Here is a 19274-nt window from a genome sequence, read left to right on the forward strand (position 1 = left end):
TTTGATAATTTTGTATTGATTTTCAAACTTTTGTTTCAAGCACATTTGAAAAGGAAGCATGTTGGATATTTGGCTGTGGGGATGTGTTAAATTTCAATGTTTGGTTCAATATGTAATAAACATCTGTCAGTTCATAACAATGCAAAGTGCCTGGTTATCTTATTTCATGCATGAGTGATAAAATGGTTTGGACAGGGCAATGAGATCTCATAGAATTGAAAATGCTCAACCTAAGTTGTAACATCTTGTTTGTACACAACGTAGACGAAAAAACAAAACAAAGTATGTTAATATTGAAAGATTAGGCATGACACATAATTTATCTATATTAATGTTCCAAGCTTTAATGTAGGAATCTTGACTTGGCCTCTACCTTTGTGTCAAGGTCAAAAGAAAAAAAAATGTTAAGGTCAAATGTCGAAAAACATGTTGGGTATGCACACACTTTCAACTCCTTTGAGACTGTCGTCCTTCATCTCTAAGTAGATTTTGGCCAAACTATCTATAAATGATCTCTAAATGTGGGACTTCATTTTTTCATGATATCAAGGTCAAAGTCATCTTTGCTTTTCATAAAAAATCTTTTGATCATTCCACATGCTTTTATTTCACTGAACATTTTCATTAAACTTCATTTAGTGTTATTTATATGATGGTGCAAGAAAAATCAGATAAGCACTTTTTATAATTTAATATAAGCTTTCTGAATTATATTTTGATTTAGAATTTTTTTCTTAATGATAGAAACAGGCACTGTGGAATTCATCTGTAGTGTTAAATAATTAATGTTTTCCTCTTGTTTTTAAGTTTTTTAGACTATTTGCCATTTGGCAAATGGTTTCCCACAAAGAGAAATAGACAGATATGGGAGGATTCCAGAAGTATATCACAACTAGCAGAGAAGGTTCTACAGCAAAAGAAGCAGGCATTGGGTACTCAAGGTATACCAATTCTTCCATTGATTGACAAGTTTTATGAACATGAGACTTGGCAAGCAAAAAAAAAAAAAATTCGAATCTGTTCATGTCCTCTATTGTTATTGGACTCTGCATGCTGGCACAAATGATCATTACAACATCCCGCACAAATGTTGTTGAGTTTGGCACATGTTGGAAGTTCCAATGTGGTCACTGTCGCAACAGATTAGCTGAGATTTTTTAAATTCTTCTCAAGAACAGCTGGTGCCATTGACACGTAACTTGCTACAAATGATCATCATGAAGTTTGGCACATGCGTTGTTGATATTTGTGCGGATTGGAGAATCCAAAATGGCTGCCTTAGGCGTCCTGGATAAAGATTTCTCAATAAATCTACTCACACCTTTTTTAACAGTTTGTGAACTTATGAATTCATGGATTGAAAGTACCAACAAAATCAACGAAAAAAAAATTATCCTGTAATAAGCCCATTACCTTTATTTTTTTTTTGTCTGAATCCTTTTGTTGTCCTCCTTGACTTATTAAATATCAAATATTAAAAAGTTTTGTCCAACAAATAGTTTATTGGCCACTTTCCTTAATTGTTAAAATATATTAAATTTAAGTTAAAATTTCATTCTATAAAATCAATTTTTAATTAAATATTTACAAGAATGATCACTCAAAATTTTATAGTTTGATTTGGCATTGTGACAAGTTAGCCAGACTTAAGTTTCTCTTTCCATGGAGCTTGAGTCTTATTACATGACATTGTAATAGCATTTACTAAACAGCAGTGGGTGTGGATGGACTTATTACTCAGCATGGGCTTATTAATTGATGAAAAGGGAGGGAACTGTGGATATTAATGCACAACTACAGTCTCTGACAACAACACATAAAATGGCACAATACTTTTATAAATGAGCAGAAGAAACTATCAATTGCTTCAATCAAATGTTTAAGGAGCTAATATTTGGAAATTTGGCAAAACGAAGTGAAGTTTCAGATTTTTTTGTATAAAGATGAAGCAAAGTTTGGTTGTAATAAATGATAATAACTGATCAGTGTTGAAAAATTATGTTATCACCAAGATTTTCCGGTAATTTGATTGCATATTCAGGTTGTGGGAAAGACTTATTGACCTCGCTGTTGGTTGCACGGGATCAGGAAGGTGGAGCTATGTCAGACAAGGACCTATTTGGAGAAGTGATTGGTTTTCTCTTTGCTGGCTTTGAGGTAAAGATTTGCAATATTCTAAACATGATTTTTAATCCACCTTTAAGCCTTGTGTCTTTGGTTCTTTTGTACAGTACTGTTTTTACTTACAGAAAAGATTGTTCTTCCTGAGGTCTGAAAAATCAGCTTTATCTTTGAAGCATATGAAATCTTAATGACAGTGTCTTGTTTATCTTTGTTACTAAGACAACCAGTATTGCCATGACTTGGACACTCCTACAGCTGGCACAGTTCCCAGATATTCAGGTGAAGGTCAGGAAGGAGGTCAATCAAGTGTTAAAGGATTGTAATGGTGTTATCAACTATGAAACACTGGATCAGCTTAAATACCTCACCTGTGTGATCAAAGAAACTCTCAGGTAATTAGCACATAATATTTCACCTATATCATCAGTTTTAAAATTTTTGTTCATTATGGTTTCAGAAATTCATCCATTATTGTTCAATAAATTTTATTCAAAGTGACAATCACGAATTACAAACCAAATGTATTTTCAAGTAACTCTATAGATGATTGGATTCTGCATCTTAAAAACCTGTAGCAGTTTGCATGTTTCATCATCAGAAATATGTTATAACCCAGTAACTAGTTTTGATCAGTAACCTGTATATGTTTGGTTCAGCTTGTACCCCAGTAACTGGTTTTGATCAGTAACCTGTATATGTTTGGTTCAGGTTGTACCCCAGTAACTGGTTTTGATCAGTAACCTCTGTATATGTTTGGTTCAGGTTGTACCCCAGTAACTGGTTGATTGATACCCCAGTAACTGGTTTTGATCAGTCTGTATATGTTTGGTTCAGGTTGTACCCCAGTAACTGGTTTTGATCAGTAACCTCTGTATATGTTTGGTTCAGGTTGTACCCCAGTAACTGGTTTTGATCAGTAACCTCTGTATATGTTTGGTTCAGGTTGTACCCCAGTAACTGGTTTTGATCAGTAACCTCTGTATATGTTTGGTTCAGGTTGTACAGTAACTGGTTTTGATCAGTAAGTAACTGGTTTTGATCAGTAACCTCTGTATATGTTTGGTTCAGGTTGTACCCCAGTAACTGGTTTTGATCAGTAACCTGTATATGTTTGGTTCAGGTTGTACCCCAGTAACTGGTTTTGATCAGTAACCTCTGTATATGTTTGGTTCAGGTTGTACCCCAGTAACTGGTTTTGATCAGTAACCTCTGTATATGTTTGGTTCAGGTTGTACCCCAGTAACTGGTTTTGATCAGTAACTGTATATGTTTGGTTCAGGTTGTATCTGTATATGTTTGGTTCAGGTTGTACCCCAGTAACTGGTTTTGATCAGTATGTATATGTTTGGTTCAGGTTGTACCCCAGTAACTGGTTTTGATCAGTAACCAGTATATGTTTGGTTCAGGTTGTACCCCAGTAACTGGTTTTGATCAGTAACCTCTGTATATGTTTGGTTCAGGTTGTACCCCAGTAACTGGTTTTGATCAGTAACCTGTATATGTTTGGTTCAGGTTGTACCCCAGTAACTGGTTTTGATCAGTAACCTGTATATGTTTGGTTCAGGTTGTACCCCAGTAACTGGTTTTGATCAGTAACCTCTGTATATGTTTGGTTCAGGTTGTACCCCAGTAACTGGTTTTGATCAGTAACCTCTGTATATGTTTGGTTCAGGTTGTACCCCAGTAACTGGTTTTGATCAGTAACCTGTATATGTTTGGTTCAGGTTGTACCCCAGTAACTGGTTTTGATCAGTAACCTCTGTATATGTTTGGTTCAGGTTGTACCCCAGTAACTGGTTTTGATCAGTAACCTCTGTATATGTTTGGTTCAGGTTGTACCCCAGTAACTGGTTTTGATCAGTAACCTCTGTATATGTTTGGTTCAGGTTGTACCCCAGTAACTGGTTTTGATCAGTAACCTGTATATGTTTGGTTCAGGTTGTACCCCAGTAACTGGTTTTGATCAGTAACCTGTATATGTTTGGTTCAGGTTGTACCCCAGTAACTGGTTTTGATCAGTAACCTCTGTATATGTTTGGTTCAGGTTGTACCCCAGTAACTGGTTTTGATCAGTAACCTGTATATGTTTGGTTCAGGTTGTACCCCAGTAACTGGTTTTGATCAGTAACCTGTATATGTTTGGTTCAGGTTGTACCCCAGTAACTGGTTTTGATCAGTAACCTGTATATGTTTGGTTCAGGTTGTACCCCAGTAACTGGTTTTGATCAGTAACCTGTATACCCAAGTAACTGGTTTTGATCAGTAACCTGTATATGTTTGGTTCAGGTTGTACCCCAGTAACTGGTTTTGATCAGTAACCTGTATATGTTTGGTTCAGGTTGTACCCCAGTAACTGGTTTTGATCAGTAACCTCTGTATATGTTTGGTTCAGGTTGTACCCCAGTAACTGGTTTTGATCAGTAACCTGTATATGTTTGGTTCAGGTTGTACCCCAGTAACTGGTTTTGATCAGTAACCTGTATATGTTTGGTTCAGGTTGTACCCCAGTAACTGGTTTTGATCAGTAACCTGTATATGTTTGGTTCAGGTTGTACCCCAGTAACTGGTTTTGATCAGTAACCTCTGTATATGTTTGGTTCAGGTTGTACCCCAGTAACTGGTTTTGATCAGTAACCTCTGTATATGTTTGGTTCAGGTTGTACCCCAGTAACTGGTTTTGATCAGTAACCTGTATATGTTTGGTTCAGGTTGTACCCCAGTAACTGGTTTTGATCAGTAACCTGTATATGTTTGGTTCAGGTTGTACCCCAGTAACTGGTTTTGATCAGTAACCTGTATATGTTTGGTTCAGGTTGTACCCCAGTAACTGGTTTTGATCAGTAACCTGTATATGTTTGGTTCAGGTTGTACCCCAGTAACTGGTTTTGATCAGTAACCTGTATATGTTTGGTTCAGGTTGTACCCCAGTAACTGGTTTTGATCAGTAACCTGTATATGTTTGGTTCAGGTTGTACCCCAGTAACTGGTTTTGATCAGTATATGTTTGGTTCAGGTTGTACCCAGTATGTTTGGTTCAGGTTGTACCCCAGTAACTGGTTTTGATCAGTAACCTGTATATGTTTGGTTCAGGTTGTACCCCAGTAACTGGTTTTGATCAGTAACCTGTATATGTTTGGTTCAGGTTGTACCCCAGTAACTGGTTTTGATCAGTAACCTCTGTATATGTTTGGTTCAGGTTGTACCCCAGTAACTGGTTTTGATCAGTAACCTCTGTATATGTTTGGTTCAGGTTGTACCCCAGTAACTGGTTTTGATCAGTAACCTGTATATGTTTGGTTCAGGTTGTACCCCAGTAACTGGTTTTGATCAGTAACCGGTATATGTTTGGTTCAGGTTGTACCCCAGTAACTGGTTTTGATCAGTAACCTCTGTATATGTTTGGTTCAGGTTGTACCCCAGTAACTGGTTTTGATCAGTAACCTCTGTATATGTTTGGTTGGTTGTACCCCCCCAGTAACTGGTGATCAGTAACCTGTATATGTTTGATAACTGGTTTTGATCAGTAACCTCTGTATATGTTTGGTTCAGGTTGTACCCCAGTAACTGGTTTTGATCAGTAACCTGTATATGTTTGGTTCATGTTGTACCCCAGTAACTGGTTTTGATCAGTAACCTGTATATGTTTGGTTCAGGTTGTACCCCAGTAACTGGTTTTGATCAGTAACCTGTATATGTTTGGTTCAGGTTGTACCCCAGTAACTGGTTTTGATCAGTAACCTGTATATGTTTGGTTCAGGTTGTACCCCAGTAACTGGTTTTGATCTGTATAGTAACAGTAACTGGTTTTGATCCTGTATATGTTTGGTTCAGGTTGTACCCCAGTAACTAATTTTGATCAGTAACCTGTATATGTTTGGTTCAGGTTGTACCCCAGTAACTGGTTTTGATCAGTAACCTGTATATGTTTGGTTCAGGTTGTACCCCAGTAACTGGTTTTGATCAGTAACCTGTATATGTTTGGTTCAGGTTGTACCCCAGTAACTGGTTTTGATCAGTAACCTGTATATGTTTGGTTCAGGTTGTACCCCAGTAACTGGTTTTGATCAGTAACCTGTATATGTTTGGTTCAGGTTGTACCCCTACCCCAGTAACTGGTTTTGATCAGTAACCTGTATATGTTTGGTTCAGGTTGTACCCCAGTAACTGGTTTTGATCAGTAACCTGTATATGTTTGGTTCAGGTTGTACCCCAGTAACTGGTTTTGATCAGTAACCTGTATATGTTTGGTTCAGGTTGTACCCCAGTAACTGGTTTTGATCAGTAACCTCTGTATATGTTTGGTTCAGGTTGTACCCCAGTAACTGGTTTTGATCAGTAACCTGTATATGTTTGGTTCAGGTTGTACCCCAGTAACTGGTTTTGATCAGTAACCTGTATATGTTTGGTTCAGGTTGTACCCCAGTAACTGGTTTTGATCAGTAACCTGTATATGTTTGGTTCAGGTTGTACCCCAGTAACTGGTTTTGATCAGTAACCAGTATATGTTTGGTTCAGGTTGTACCCCAGTAACTGGTTTTGATCAGTAACCATGTACCACCCATTTCCAGCTGAGATGACACGAAAGATCGGACTTCATATTGGAGCATTGCATCGGTGAGTGAAACTGATGTTTCTTTTTCTCCAAAGCTGTTTGTTCCTGTTTTCTGTTTTTGTCTGGTATTTAGAATACATTTTCTTTTACACTTGTCATCTACTGATATTGTTATGTAGTTTGAACAAGATCAATTCATCTTAAAACAAGACAAAAAGGGATATCTTGACTTCCCCTGACAAAGTTATGGATGAAATGGGCGGATTAAGAGATTTGGCAAGAACCTGTTCCAAATTTTCAAATTGTCTTCTGTAGACAAGAGACTGGACATCATATATCCATAAGTTACTAGCCTCCATTTTGCCCTAGGCTGTAGACAAGAGACTGGCTTCATATGTTCACAAGCCATTAGCCTTCACTGGGACCCAGGCTATAAACAAGAGACTGGACATCACATGTCCACAAGTCTTCACTTGGCCAAGGCAGTAGACAAGAGACTGGCTTCATATGTCCACAAGTCGTTAACCTTCACTTAGCCCCAGGCTGTAGACAAGAGACTGGCTTCACATGTCCACAAGCTATTAGCCTTCACTGGGCCCAGGCTGTAAACAAGAGAACTCTACCATAAACAAATATGCAGTCGCTAACTGACATTGTCTAATGTTCATTGTTGCCAAGTTATTTGGTGACAAAATTCTGCACTAAAACAGAAAGGCTCACACGTGACTATTGTGGATTATATCACTTGAGGATTGTTATCACTATTTCTTTGGAGATATGGGATGGAACATTCCTATCTTTCATATAAAGGTTCCCCTTGGTCCCCAGTCAAAAGCTAGGCCATCTTTCCTACAGGTAGAAAAAAAAGCTTCACCATCCTATATTTCTTATCAGATTGTCACTATACTTCATTCACATAAGTGTTCCCTATACTGTAACTGAGACAAACTCAAGGAGCAGGCCAAAGCAATATACATTTATGGTTACTCGAAACATTTCGTACAACTTTGGGGTGCAAGATTTCACTTGTAGGTGTGCATAATCAGAAAAACAAAATGACCATCTTAGATTTGACCATCAATGATTATTATCACTATTTCTAAAGAGCGAAATCAAAGAAATGAAGAGTAACAGCTGAAATTAATTACACATTTAAAGACGAAATAAAGACCAAACCAAGGTGGGCAACAGGATCACTCTGGGATGGTTTTCAACCATGTACAAACACTACTGTAATACATTTGTGTGTCTGGCTATGCAAATCTAAATATCAGTTTTTCTCAGGATCTTTAACTGCCCTAATGTTTCTGACCAGAAATCATTAGTTGTTGAATTATTTCTGTAATTCTGACCCTTTTTCCTCACGATCAATGGTCAAACTTACAGTAGATGGACATCAACATACATGTCAACTGATTGATGTTAAATTTGGTTCTCTGGCGGTTTTCTACAATTTTAATTTAGCCAGATAGTAATAAGGAAAAGCGTATCCATGGTTACTGTGGCATGATATTAATTATTTCATGCTGGGGAGTGGCAGAGTGATCATATTTGCTTGACATACGTTGAGAGTTAATTATCATCTCTGCATCTGTCACTGTACCTCAGATATTTAGGCAGCTTCGTTAAGTAGCTTCAAGTCATAGACTCCATCAATAGATAGGGTTTTCTAGTAACTTTAAATTCAAACATATATGTTTCTTTGTCTTCCAAGGACAATATATATGTATATTTGTCAATAAATAGCCAAGCTCACAACATTTGCATTTCACCATCATGTAAGGTAAGGTCAGACTAATTTTTATATCAATGCACAATGTGGTTTTTTTTTTTTTTTTTGAAGGCAAAGTTAACAATTTGTTTGTCTCTTGTCTTCAAAGGGCTACGCTAACAGTGTATGATTTTCTTTGCCATCTGAAGGCAAGGCTAATGAAATGTTTGTTTCTCTTATCTACCATTGATGTGCATTTCTTCATAATCTGAAAGAAAAATTTCAATTTATCCTAGTATATCTTTTTGACATTAAAAAGTGTCGCTCACAATTTGTTCCTTTTTTGTAAGTGCCATTAGAAAGCCCTAGCTAAACTGTGTTTTCCTTCAAAATCTGAAATCGAAGCTTACAATACAGATTTATCCTTTATTACTTATTTTTCTCCTGAAAGTTACTCTCACAACGTACGTTCTCTTTTGCCATTGGGAGCAAATGACTTCAAGTGTGTTTCTCATTCTGTTTCCTTGTCATCTCAAGTCAAACTACTGTATATTTGGAATTATTCACCCTGACTTTTCCCCCTTGAATAAAACTGTCATTTCTTGCTCAGTGTCAATTTTACCATTGGATATTAATAAAAAAAAACACTATTATTTCAACTTTACGTTAAAACTCCAGCCAGCCTTTTCTTCCCTATACTGACAAAAGGATGAAATGGATAAACATCAATGAACAGACAAAACTTTCTGGAATGCGTTTATAATTGATATTGTCCTTTTTTGCATTTGAAGATTGTAATCAATTTATGTACCTTTTTGCAAAAGTCAAACAAAAAAGCAGACCAGGATCTATATACAAAACAAAGATTTCTTATAACAGATTAAAAATTACAGGTAGTTTCAGACTGAATATGATTAGTGGACCATGAGGTCTTAATGTTGTTAACCTAGTAGCAAAACTATGCTGTTATATATATAAAGATAGATGTGAAAATTGATCAATGGTTCAGTTGCTTTTTCAAGTTCATAAAAAATTTAAATTTATTTCATTTAATTTATGTAAATTTTAGGCTTTTCAGTAGCATATAAAATGAGTTAGATAAAATTTACCTGGAAAGGGGATGGGTTCATTACTCACCGTAAACATGTAAATTTTAGAGGTGATCTTATTTCAGCACTTTTTACACTGAAATATGAAAATGATAATTTTTGTTCATCTTTGTTGTTTACATAATTGTTGCAGATGATCACATTCATCTTTTCGCTATTCACAACAAGTGATAATGCACCAAAAATTTGTTACACCAGATATAGTACATTTACATTATGTCAAATTGATTTCATTTACATCATGTCAAATTTATTACATTTACATCATGTCAAATTTATTACATTTACATCATGTCATGTCCTATCTGCCACCAATTACAAATTTTAATTCCTCAAGGGCACAATTTTATTATGAAATAAAAAAATTCAGATATGGACGTCAGTCTTTTGAAACAAAATCACTGTCATACATTGGCTGATTAATTTTCATGAGTCCTGAAAGGAAGATTAAAAAAAAATTTAAAAAAAATAAAAAAGAAAATAAAACTCTTGTAAAATCCTATAACTAAATAATGTTTGCCACTCCTTACTTTGAACCTTTCTGACATCAAAAATTTTCATGTGTCCTGAAAGGAAGATTTTTTTAACCAAAAAAAAAAAAAAAACAATGATAAATTTCTTCTAAAATCCTACAGTTAAATAACGTGTGCCACCCCTTACTTTGAACCATTCTAACATCAAGAGCTGGCAAATATTTGACCATCTCATGTCTGAGTATGCAGCTGTAAGCCTTTAAGGCCGGATACCAAGATAATGGCCCTGTCAGTAAGATATCATTAAAGTGTCAGAGGCTTTGTGGTGCTTTCCTTCTTGTGTACATATATGGGTGCTGGGATTTTAGTCGTCTATCAAGGTAGAGCTGTAGCTCCAGTTTATTTGTAGTATGTGTGATACTTACATCACAGATGTAATACAAGCATTCACAAAGAACTGATGGTTGGCCTTCCTTAGCTCATATCTGGATGATGATGTCAGAAGTCAACTTAATAGATACACCTGTTCTTATGATTATGGAGAAAATGAGTGTTTAGTGTATCTCACAAGAACATTGACGTTGTTGTGAAGCTGCTGCTAGGAATAAATGTGTTATTTAATGTCTGGACTCTAGAAGTGATCAGCATTTTACAATTTTCCCTTGGCCTGAAAATTGAGAGCTTTATTGTCACTATATTTATATGTATAGGACAAAGACATTAAAAAAAAGTAGGGTCCATATTTAGACCCCCAACCCAACCCCCCCCCCCCCCCCCCCCCAAAAAAAAAGGGCCTTGATTTGTTATTAGACTTATGGTGTCTTCTGTCTGTTAATTTGTCTGTTTGTGTCTGTCCATCTGTCTGTGTTTGTGTCCCTCCATCTGTCTGTCAGTATTCAACCCCATTAGGAAACTCAATAATGATATTTGAATTCTTGACTCATATTGTTTTGCCTTGTTATTATCAAGACATATAGATTATCAAAGTTCCTACATGATGAAAGTCACTTTCTTAAATTAGACCAAGAAATTGTGTTGTGTGAGAAAAATATGCAGTCATTCATATTGTACAGCATGTTTTCACAGTCGTGCTTTAGGATCCTAGCTTTTTCTGATTTCCAGATTTTTCATGGCGCAATATTAATTAAGCTCAATGATTTTTTGTTTCACAAGTTTTTTAGGGGAACATATATTTGGAGCTTTGTCTGTCCATCTTTCCATCCATCCTTTTTATGCTGAGAGCATAATTTTACCCACAGTTAAGCAAGGATCATAAAACATTCTTTGTACATCTCTTCTGACGGATCCGAGGATGCAGGGGCTCTGGAATATAAATCTTCTAAAGTAACTTCAAAGAGAAGGAGCCAACGTCAGGTATGAGTAAGTGGGTATTAGGTGGGATCCGTCAGAAGAGCCCTCACACCAAACCGGGACCAGCTCACACCACATAGAATGTCGGAGCAAGATAACTCGGAATTCATATTTAAATTACCCACCGACACAAACTCGGACAACCCACAAAACAACCCGGAGAAAAAGAGACCCAGAACTGAGAACGACACGGAGAAAATTAGAATCCCGGCCATTGTTGTACCACACTTCAAAGTGTACCGTCGATTATCTATCCAGCTTGAACGATGTGGTCATCACATCGCTTTTTTAGAAAGGAGCATTAAAATCGGAAGTATCCCCAAGGGACTCAGAGTCAGAATAACCCCACAAATACCGGATCCGGACAGAAATAACAATAACGAACACTGTTAGAAATCTTTAAATTCATTTATTCAAAAGTTATACTTACTATTCTATATATGAACTGTGCTAAACTTACAGATATGCAAGATAACAGTTAATTGTCCATTACGTCACAGATAAGTTTTCCTCCCTGAAGGTACTTCAGGGATAAAATTTGTATAATATTTGTCCTGAAGAAGCCTCTGCGACAGAGGTGAAACTAGTCGACGAATAAAGTCAACACTCTCTTATTGGGAACGCGTGAGTATGTTGTGATTAATACCCTCTTCATACATACTTCTTAGTTTTTGTTTAATCGCCCTGCATACCCTCTGGTATCCATACTCACAGCGAAGTACCCACCTAATACCCACTTACTCATACCTGACGTTGGCTCCTTCTCATTGAAGTTACTTTTCAGTGTAATAGATTCAATGGACACGTGTGTGGTATAATTTTGTTTGCATCGAAATGAAAATGATAATGGAACTTGATATACATACATAGGTTATACTAAGGCAGTTTCCACAGAGGATTTCTGATTAGGAAGACCTATAGTCATCATGTCATCTTCGTCGTCATGTGCCATGCATAAACTTTTCACATTTTAAACTTCTTCTCAAGAACCACTTATGGGTTTCAGCTGAAACTTGCTCAACATGACCCAGAGATGGTCCTGACCAAGTTTCGCTATTCTTCTGGTCAGCCTGAAATCCAATATGGCCACCATGTCATCAATCTTGAAACACACATTTTAAACGTCTTCTCAGGATGCACTGGTGCTGTTAAGCTGAAATTTTAAGGGAATGTTGGGAAACATAAATGAAGAGTGTTTGTTATCTTTACTGCTGAAATATTCCAAACTTTTTTAATCATTTGATAAGTGTTCCTTCTATATACTTGTCTTTATAGTAAGATGACTGTTAATCCTCTTGTTTCCAGAGTTACTGCCCTTTGTTGAAATTTGTCAGGAGTGTACTGGTAACTGTATTTTGGATTGAACAGGTGTAAAGCCTTTCAGCTTTAATCTTTTTTCCCCCAGTTGAATTAATTCATCACCAGAAAAAATCACATTACTAAAATATTCATAGACTCACACAATGGTAACAACCTGTACTTATCGCTGACATACACATTAGATATCAGACTGAGTGTAATATACCTTCATAGGTAAAGCAGAAGTATGTATCCGACACAAATACATGCATGTAACAGGTAAAAACATTATTCTTTCTAAACTTTCCATATACAAAATACAAAGACAGACAAGCCTTCAATAAAATATTTTTTAGGACCAATCATTATTACCATCGATACTCTTGTTTGAAATATTTTTGATGATATGTGTTGGCTTATGATGTTTTTGCTTTCCTCCAATCCGCTCTGAGTGCTTATCTAAAATATAGAAAGAAAAGGCAAAAGGAAATGAATTATGAATTTACATATTCACATATCTTTAATAATCTATATCATATATCAAAGATTCTGTTTTACAGGGCGACTTTTACTTGGGAGAATTGGTGATTCTGGGGGTTATTTGACCTTATTCAGATTAATATTTTTGATTTTAATATTTTTTTTGTGCACTTAACTGGTGATTTTTATCAAATTACTTTTTATTGCAAATACACATACATTTAATATTTTTTTACAATATTTTTTAAAATTTTTAGTCAAACAATTCCTCATTCAGAATGTGGCAGATATGTACCGGTAGACTACTTTTCTTGGAGTGTGACATGCAAATGTTTTCGTTGGGATCACCTATATGCTTGATTTAGATTTATAACTTTGTATTTGTTTTATGTTCTATGTATTTGATACTTGTGTTTTGATAAAGGGACAGGTTGCCTCGAAAAAATTTGACAATTGACTTGTCTGTACTTGCAGAAAAAAAATAACACCTTATAATTGTTAAGCTGAATTTTTGTCACACTACTCTGGGCTCAAGCCAGATGTTGGGCAGATTAGCTATATGTGATGTTGTACACTAATATTTTCTCCTTGACTTCACAAAATTCGCAGGTATATCATATATAGGATAATAAAAAAACAATAAAATTGTCAGAAAATTGGTGTCTTGTTGAAACAGGTTGATTTTTATCCAACAATTTAGTTAAGTGTTAGTTAGCGCTATCTGGGCATCTGTAATGGATGATCGGGAAGAGTTTGTGTGTACCTGCAATACCACCTCAGTAGTACTGTAGTTAGATGGTCCTCATTATGTGTCGCTGGAGATGTAACTGCTCCTATACAGAAAGCATGACTATTACATTGGTCAGAGTAAATACACAAGTGTTCTAGTACACTTCTAAATTTATCTACGAAAACTGGTCTACACAGAGCTTGTCTATTGTTCATTCATAGGGGGTCGGTCGAGAGGCCATGTATTTACTGCAGATCTCACATAGACAAACTTTTTTGCATAAGGATACAAATTTTAAATTAAAACTGTGAATCATATTTGAAGACTTTCAAAATGTAAATATTGACTTATTTGTTAGTAAATACGGTAATGAAATCTATGGATGGAAAAGTAATGTGACTCTGGCACTCATTTAAAAATATTTTTAAAGAAAAGAAAAAAAATTCTGTAATGTCAATGCTTGTGAGTAAATATTTCTTAATAAGAAACACCATGTTGGGTTATCATGTGACTTTTACCTGCGATTGTGAATGATTTTAGAAATATCCTGTTTACATAATATTCCTACAGGGCCTGGACAAGGATATTGGTTGGTGAAAGAGACACATAGCAGAAAACCTGTAACTCAGCAACCAAACCACATATAGTGATAATGAGTCAGAGCTGGCAACACACATGCCGCCCCTAACTGAATGATGTATTTGTTTATAACAGAGGGAAAATGAATTATGGTGTAGAAACAGGAAGTAGTCTATTTAACTTGAGCATTATTTTGAAAAAAAAAAAAACATTTTCAATTTCTTTACAGACTTAGATGTTTAAAACAGATCACGAACATCTGATACACTGAAGCGGAATAAAATTTATTGCTTGGAATTCAGAAGGGAAAATGCAAGTTTATTATGACATGCATGAAAGCATATATCTATGGTGTTACTTCTATTCATTTGTTCATCCAGAATCAACTTTTTTCTTTTAAAAAAACCTATTTTAAATATCCAGCTCAGAGTTATGACAATATTTTTTTCCATTAGCATGTTTTGATGAATTAAGGGCTATCAGTGTGTTTAAGTCGATTTCCTTAACCAAAACGCAATGTTAAAGTCAAACGGGTCCGATGTATATTTGGCCCATCAGATGAACGGTTAATTAATAGCTTAATTATATGAACTTTTCCACTCATTTTTAAGGTCACTGGAATGATGTGTCCTGAATAACAATGTGGCCAGGTGCCGTGTGATAAAGGGCTGTCAACTAGTTTGATAATGTGTAACTTAAAAATCATTTAGGAGATGGTATGCTCGTTTTCGTTGAAACCAAAATTCAAGATCAGATCTCTGCATAAAAGCAAGCATTCTAAAATCATTTCAGTCTAGAAGTGATAATATTATTGCATTTTTAGTGATATTTAGAAAAAAAATTAAGAAATGCAAAATTTTGTTGAAAACAGTCCCTCTTATATTCTTAGCCAATGAAAATGCTCCTTTTAACCAATGATAATGTAGAAGCTCTGATTGCTTTCCAGTCAAGTTGTTGATAGATTTGAGGCAGGTTGTAGGTTGAGGTATTTGAAAAAAATCTGCTTGAATTATATGTTAAAATTGTTGTTTATATATATTGGTAGTGTGCATCCATAAAATTTGTCATGTTTGTCTCTGAATGGTAAAGGTAGTTATTCACTAAATTAGATTGATAAAACAATAGACGTTGTGAGATGAAATTGCGGTGGTCAGGTGGTGCAGTGGTAATGCACTCTCATGTCACCTTGCCGTCCGGGGTTCGATTCCCAGAAGGGATGTGAAAAGGCATGGGGTCACCTGCCCGACCATGTGGGTTTTCCCCGGGTACTCCGGTTTCCTCCCACAGTAAGACCCCTCTCGCACTTCCATCCGGGCCAACAGAGTGATTAACATATGCCGGAAAAATTTTCTTTGCAGTTGTTGTAAAATAAATAAAGTTTGTTATTATGATAGACATTATGGAGAGGTATCAACATGAAATTGTTGTGAAAAACTCGGATGAAGTTATCAGTATGTTTCTTACAAAGATTGGTATTTATGTATCATTCTGTATAGAATTTATAGGTTTATCCAGTAAAAGCAGGAGACAATGCAGTGTGATATTGTCAACTGAAGTTGATCCCTGGATTGAGAATATTACCTACTGTAACAAATGTGTGTAATTGTCGTTTAATATTTTTCCAGAATGATTATTTGAATTTTTTTGCATTTGTAGTGTTAAAATTTGGATTATATCCTGATTGTAGGATCTTTTCTTTTGTCATTTCAGTTTGAACTGGGAAGATCCCGACTCATTTAACCCTGAACGCTTTATGAACCGTGTCGAGAATGAATCCAGAATATTCTTGCCTTTTGCTATAGGACCATACATGTGCATCGGTTACAAGTTTTCCTTCATGGAAATGAAGACGGTGCTTTCCTGTCTCATTCAGGAATTTGACTTTAAATTGTCTCCTGGCTACACTTACAAACGACAGCAGGCATTAGTGTTACGACCTTCTCCACAGGCAAGACTTCGAGTGACAAAGATTTCAAACCAAGCTGCTGTGTGACAAAATCATTGGGACAGGTTTAGATTTACTGAGATTTGAAATTATTTTATATACTGTTTAACCAGAACCATGAATTCCAAAAAAAATGAAGTACGAACAGAAAATATTTAAAAATACTCAGGAAATCTGTTGATTCATATATATATATTTTTTTAATATTAAATTAATTTGTAAGTTTGTTTTATTTCTACAGCAGTGGTGAAAATCACATCAAAGAATACTTATTCACTCTTATTGACCTGGGTTGAAATGTGCTGGGAAATAAAACCAAGGTCACCCAGGTGATAATATTGTTTGGTGTATAATTATACCCTCTTGGTGAGTCATCAAGGGTATGAATAAAGGAAAGAGGAAGGGAGATCACTAAATGTCTCTGCCATGATGACTCATTGGACAGTAGGGAGGGCGGGATTTTTTTAATCTTCTGCTTTTGGGCTACAAAGATGGTTGCAGGTACTATATTTGCATACTAAACTTAAACTTAAGTTATGGTAATTATTACTGAAATGAAAAGAAATTTTCACAATCTACAGGCTGCATTTCTCAACTGAATGGTACAAAACTCCACACATCTTACAAACATCAGTTTTTGTATGAGTTTGATTTGCAATGTTGTGCAGTCAAATACGAGGTCACTGTTACTATAAATAGAAACTAACAAAATTTTCACGTCATAGCTCTAAAGGTTCCATTGTGCAAGTTTAAATTTTGACCTTCGATGTTTCAAAAACTAGGTCAGCTTTTCTATAAATAGAAAGTGGCTGAAATTGGATGTTCCTAAATTCTCCGACTTCATTTACTATGAAAATTTTTACAAAAGCAGTCACATGACTTGCCTTCTGGTCCCATTATCTTATTGGGAGACTTAAATTGTGACATTAATAAAACACCAAATTCTTTGTTATCTATAAAAAAAACCACTTACAAACAGTATATAAAGTCACTTTCTAATCATTTTGGTAGTTTATTAGACTATATATACACCAGAGACATTCACATTCTTATAGGGCATCATTTTCCTGTATTTCACAGACCTTACTGCCATTGATGCAGCATTTGAATAAAAGATAAACAATTTTATTATAGTAACCGTAACCTACATTAGCACTGCAGAAAGTACAAATGCAAATTCTTACAAGAGGTGATGTTTGTGTATATGTGTAGGTTTTCATTTACTTTAGTTCCCTTGTCATACCAGTTTGAGACATGAGGGTATTTTTATCGTGTGAAGTACTTTTGTAAAATATTGCTCAGTATATCATTTTCTCCCACCTCAGCCCATGTAGGATAGACATGTCCCATGTGGAACACCCATGGAGGATAAAGCTATCCCACATGACTGCACTCGGTGACCTCAGTCGGCTATCACAACATACTCAAACCGACGAGTGGATGCTTTGTTTGCAGGTTCCGTAATGCGCGACTGTAACATCACAGTTAACATTAACTATATCAATCCTTGTCCAGTGAACACAAATAAACGTCGGAGGATCATCTATGACTCTGATTCTGAATGAACACACGCGTGACACTCGCACCATTGCAATTTTTCGCGCGCACAAACAATTGACGTCATTATAAACTGGGAAATCCCCTTTTTGTCCACGACATCGCGGCAAGCCTACCCTACCTTAATAAATGATAGAGTTAAATGTTGTTCAATACAAGTATTTCCATGTATCTATCTCTAATTAAAATATTTAATTTCCACAAAATTAATATTTCTAATGTTTATTCATATTGCGTTTGTAGTATGTCATTTTTGCTCTCGCGGAAGAATGTAAAATTTTGGAAACGTGAATCGTGATATTCATGCTCCATTCAGACACTTGTACCGTGGGATTTTTTTTTACGTCGTGGCAGAAATAATGGGGTGGGAGAACAATAATCAACCCCTACCCTCAGAGGATGTGACAGAGAAATCTCCAACCCGAGGGGTGATTTTTGTTGTTGTCTAACCCGAGGCTCTGCCGAGGGTTAGACTTCTCTATCACAAAAAATCTATTAATAATATTACCCCTGTATATCATTACAATATTACTCAGTATATCATTATAACATTACTCTGTATATCATTATAATATTACTCAGTATATCATTATGATATTACTCTGTATATCATTATGATATAACTCAGTATATCATTATAATATTACTCAGTATATCATTATAATATTACTCAGTAATATTACAGTATATTATTATAATATTACTGTATATCATTATAATATTACAGTATATCATTATAATATTACTCAGTATATCATTATAATATTACTTGGTATATCATTATAATATTACTCAGTATATCATTATAATATTGCTCAGCATATTATGTTTGGTGAAAATATTGAACTTAAATTGTTGTGATTTGGGAATCACATAGGTTAGTAGCAACAAAAGACAATTTCTTGCTCAGCTTGTGCATATTTGGTAAACTGAGTAATATTCTCCAGGTAAATCCAACCACTTGTAATACTCATACAGTGACCAGCTAGTTATGTGATCACAAATATATTTAAAATCATTTCTAAGCTGGGATTTCAGAAAAAAAAATGGGATACATAAGCCTTGATGAATTTTATGCATACTGTGACCTTTGCCTTAGTAATATAATTACAGAAAGAGAAAAAACCACCTATTCTGCTATTTGAGATAAAGAGAAATTCACCATGAACCATTGCCATAGTAAAGCCACAAGACGATTTAAAATTGTGTGGAACAGAAGATCACAAAGACCCATAGGTTAGTTATTTGAAGCCTTATTCATAATTAAAGGGATTTTTTATGAGTTGAAGTCTTCCAGTAATTGGGTGTCTGTACTTGACAAGCAATTTCTTGGATAATATGACC

The 19274-nt window shown here is 35.4% G+C and overlaps 1 protein-coding gene across 1 annotated transcript in view; it reads left to right on the forward strand.

Annotated features, from left to right (window-relative positions):
• The window catches only part of LOC132554588 (uncharacterized), a 31694-nt gene extending 15143 nt beyond the window's left edge, over positions 1–16551 (forward strand). Inside the window, exons 8-13 of the mRNA XM_060218912.1 lie at positions 808–941; positions 2042–2157; positions 2344–2516; positions 2887–2897; positions 6693–6738; positions 16139–16551. Of these exons, the coding sequence (XP_060074895.1) occupies positions 808–941; positions 2042–2157; positions 2344–2516; positions 2887–2897; positions 6693–6738; positions 16139–16421 (763 nt within the window). The 3' untranslated portion in view covers positions 16422–16551. The remainder of the gene's footprint in view (positions 1–807; positions 942–2041; positions 2158–2343; positions 2517–2886; positions 2898–6692; positions 6739–16138) is intronic.
• The last annotated feature ends 2723 nt before the right edge of the window (positions 16552–19274 follow it).

This window comes from Ylistrum balloti, unplaced genomic scaffold (genome assembly GCF_031769215.1).
Source record: "Ylistrum balloti isolate Yb309-2 unplaced genomic scaffold, AGI_CSIRO_Ybal_v1 Utg370416, whole genome shotgun sequence".
Classification (NCBI taxonomy): domain Eukaryota; kingdom Metazoa; phylum Mollusca; class Bivalvia; order Pectinida; family Pectinidae; genus Ylistrum; species Ylistrum balloti.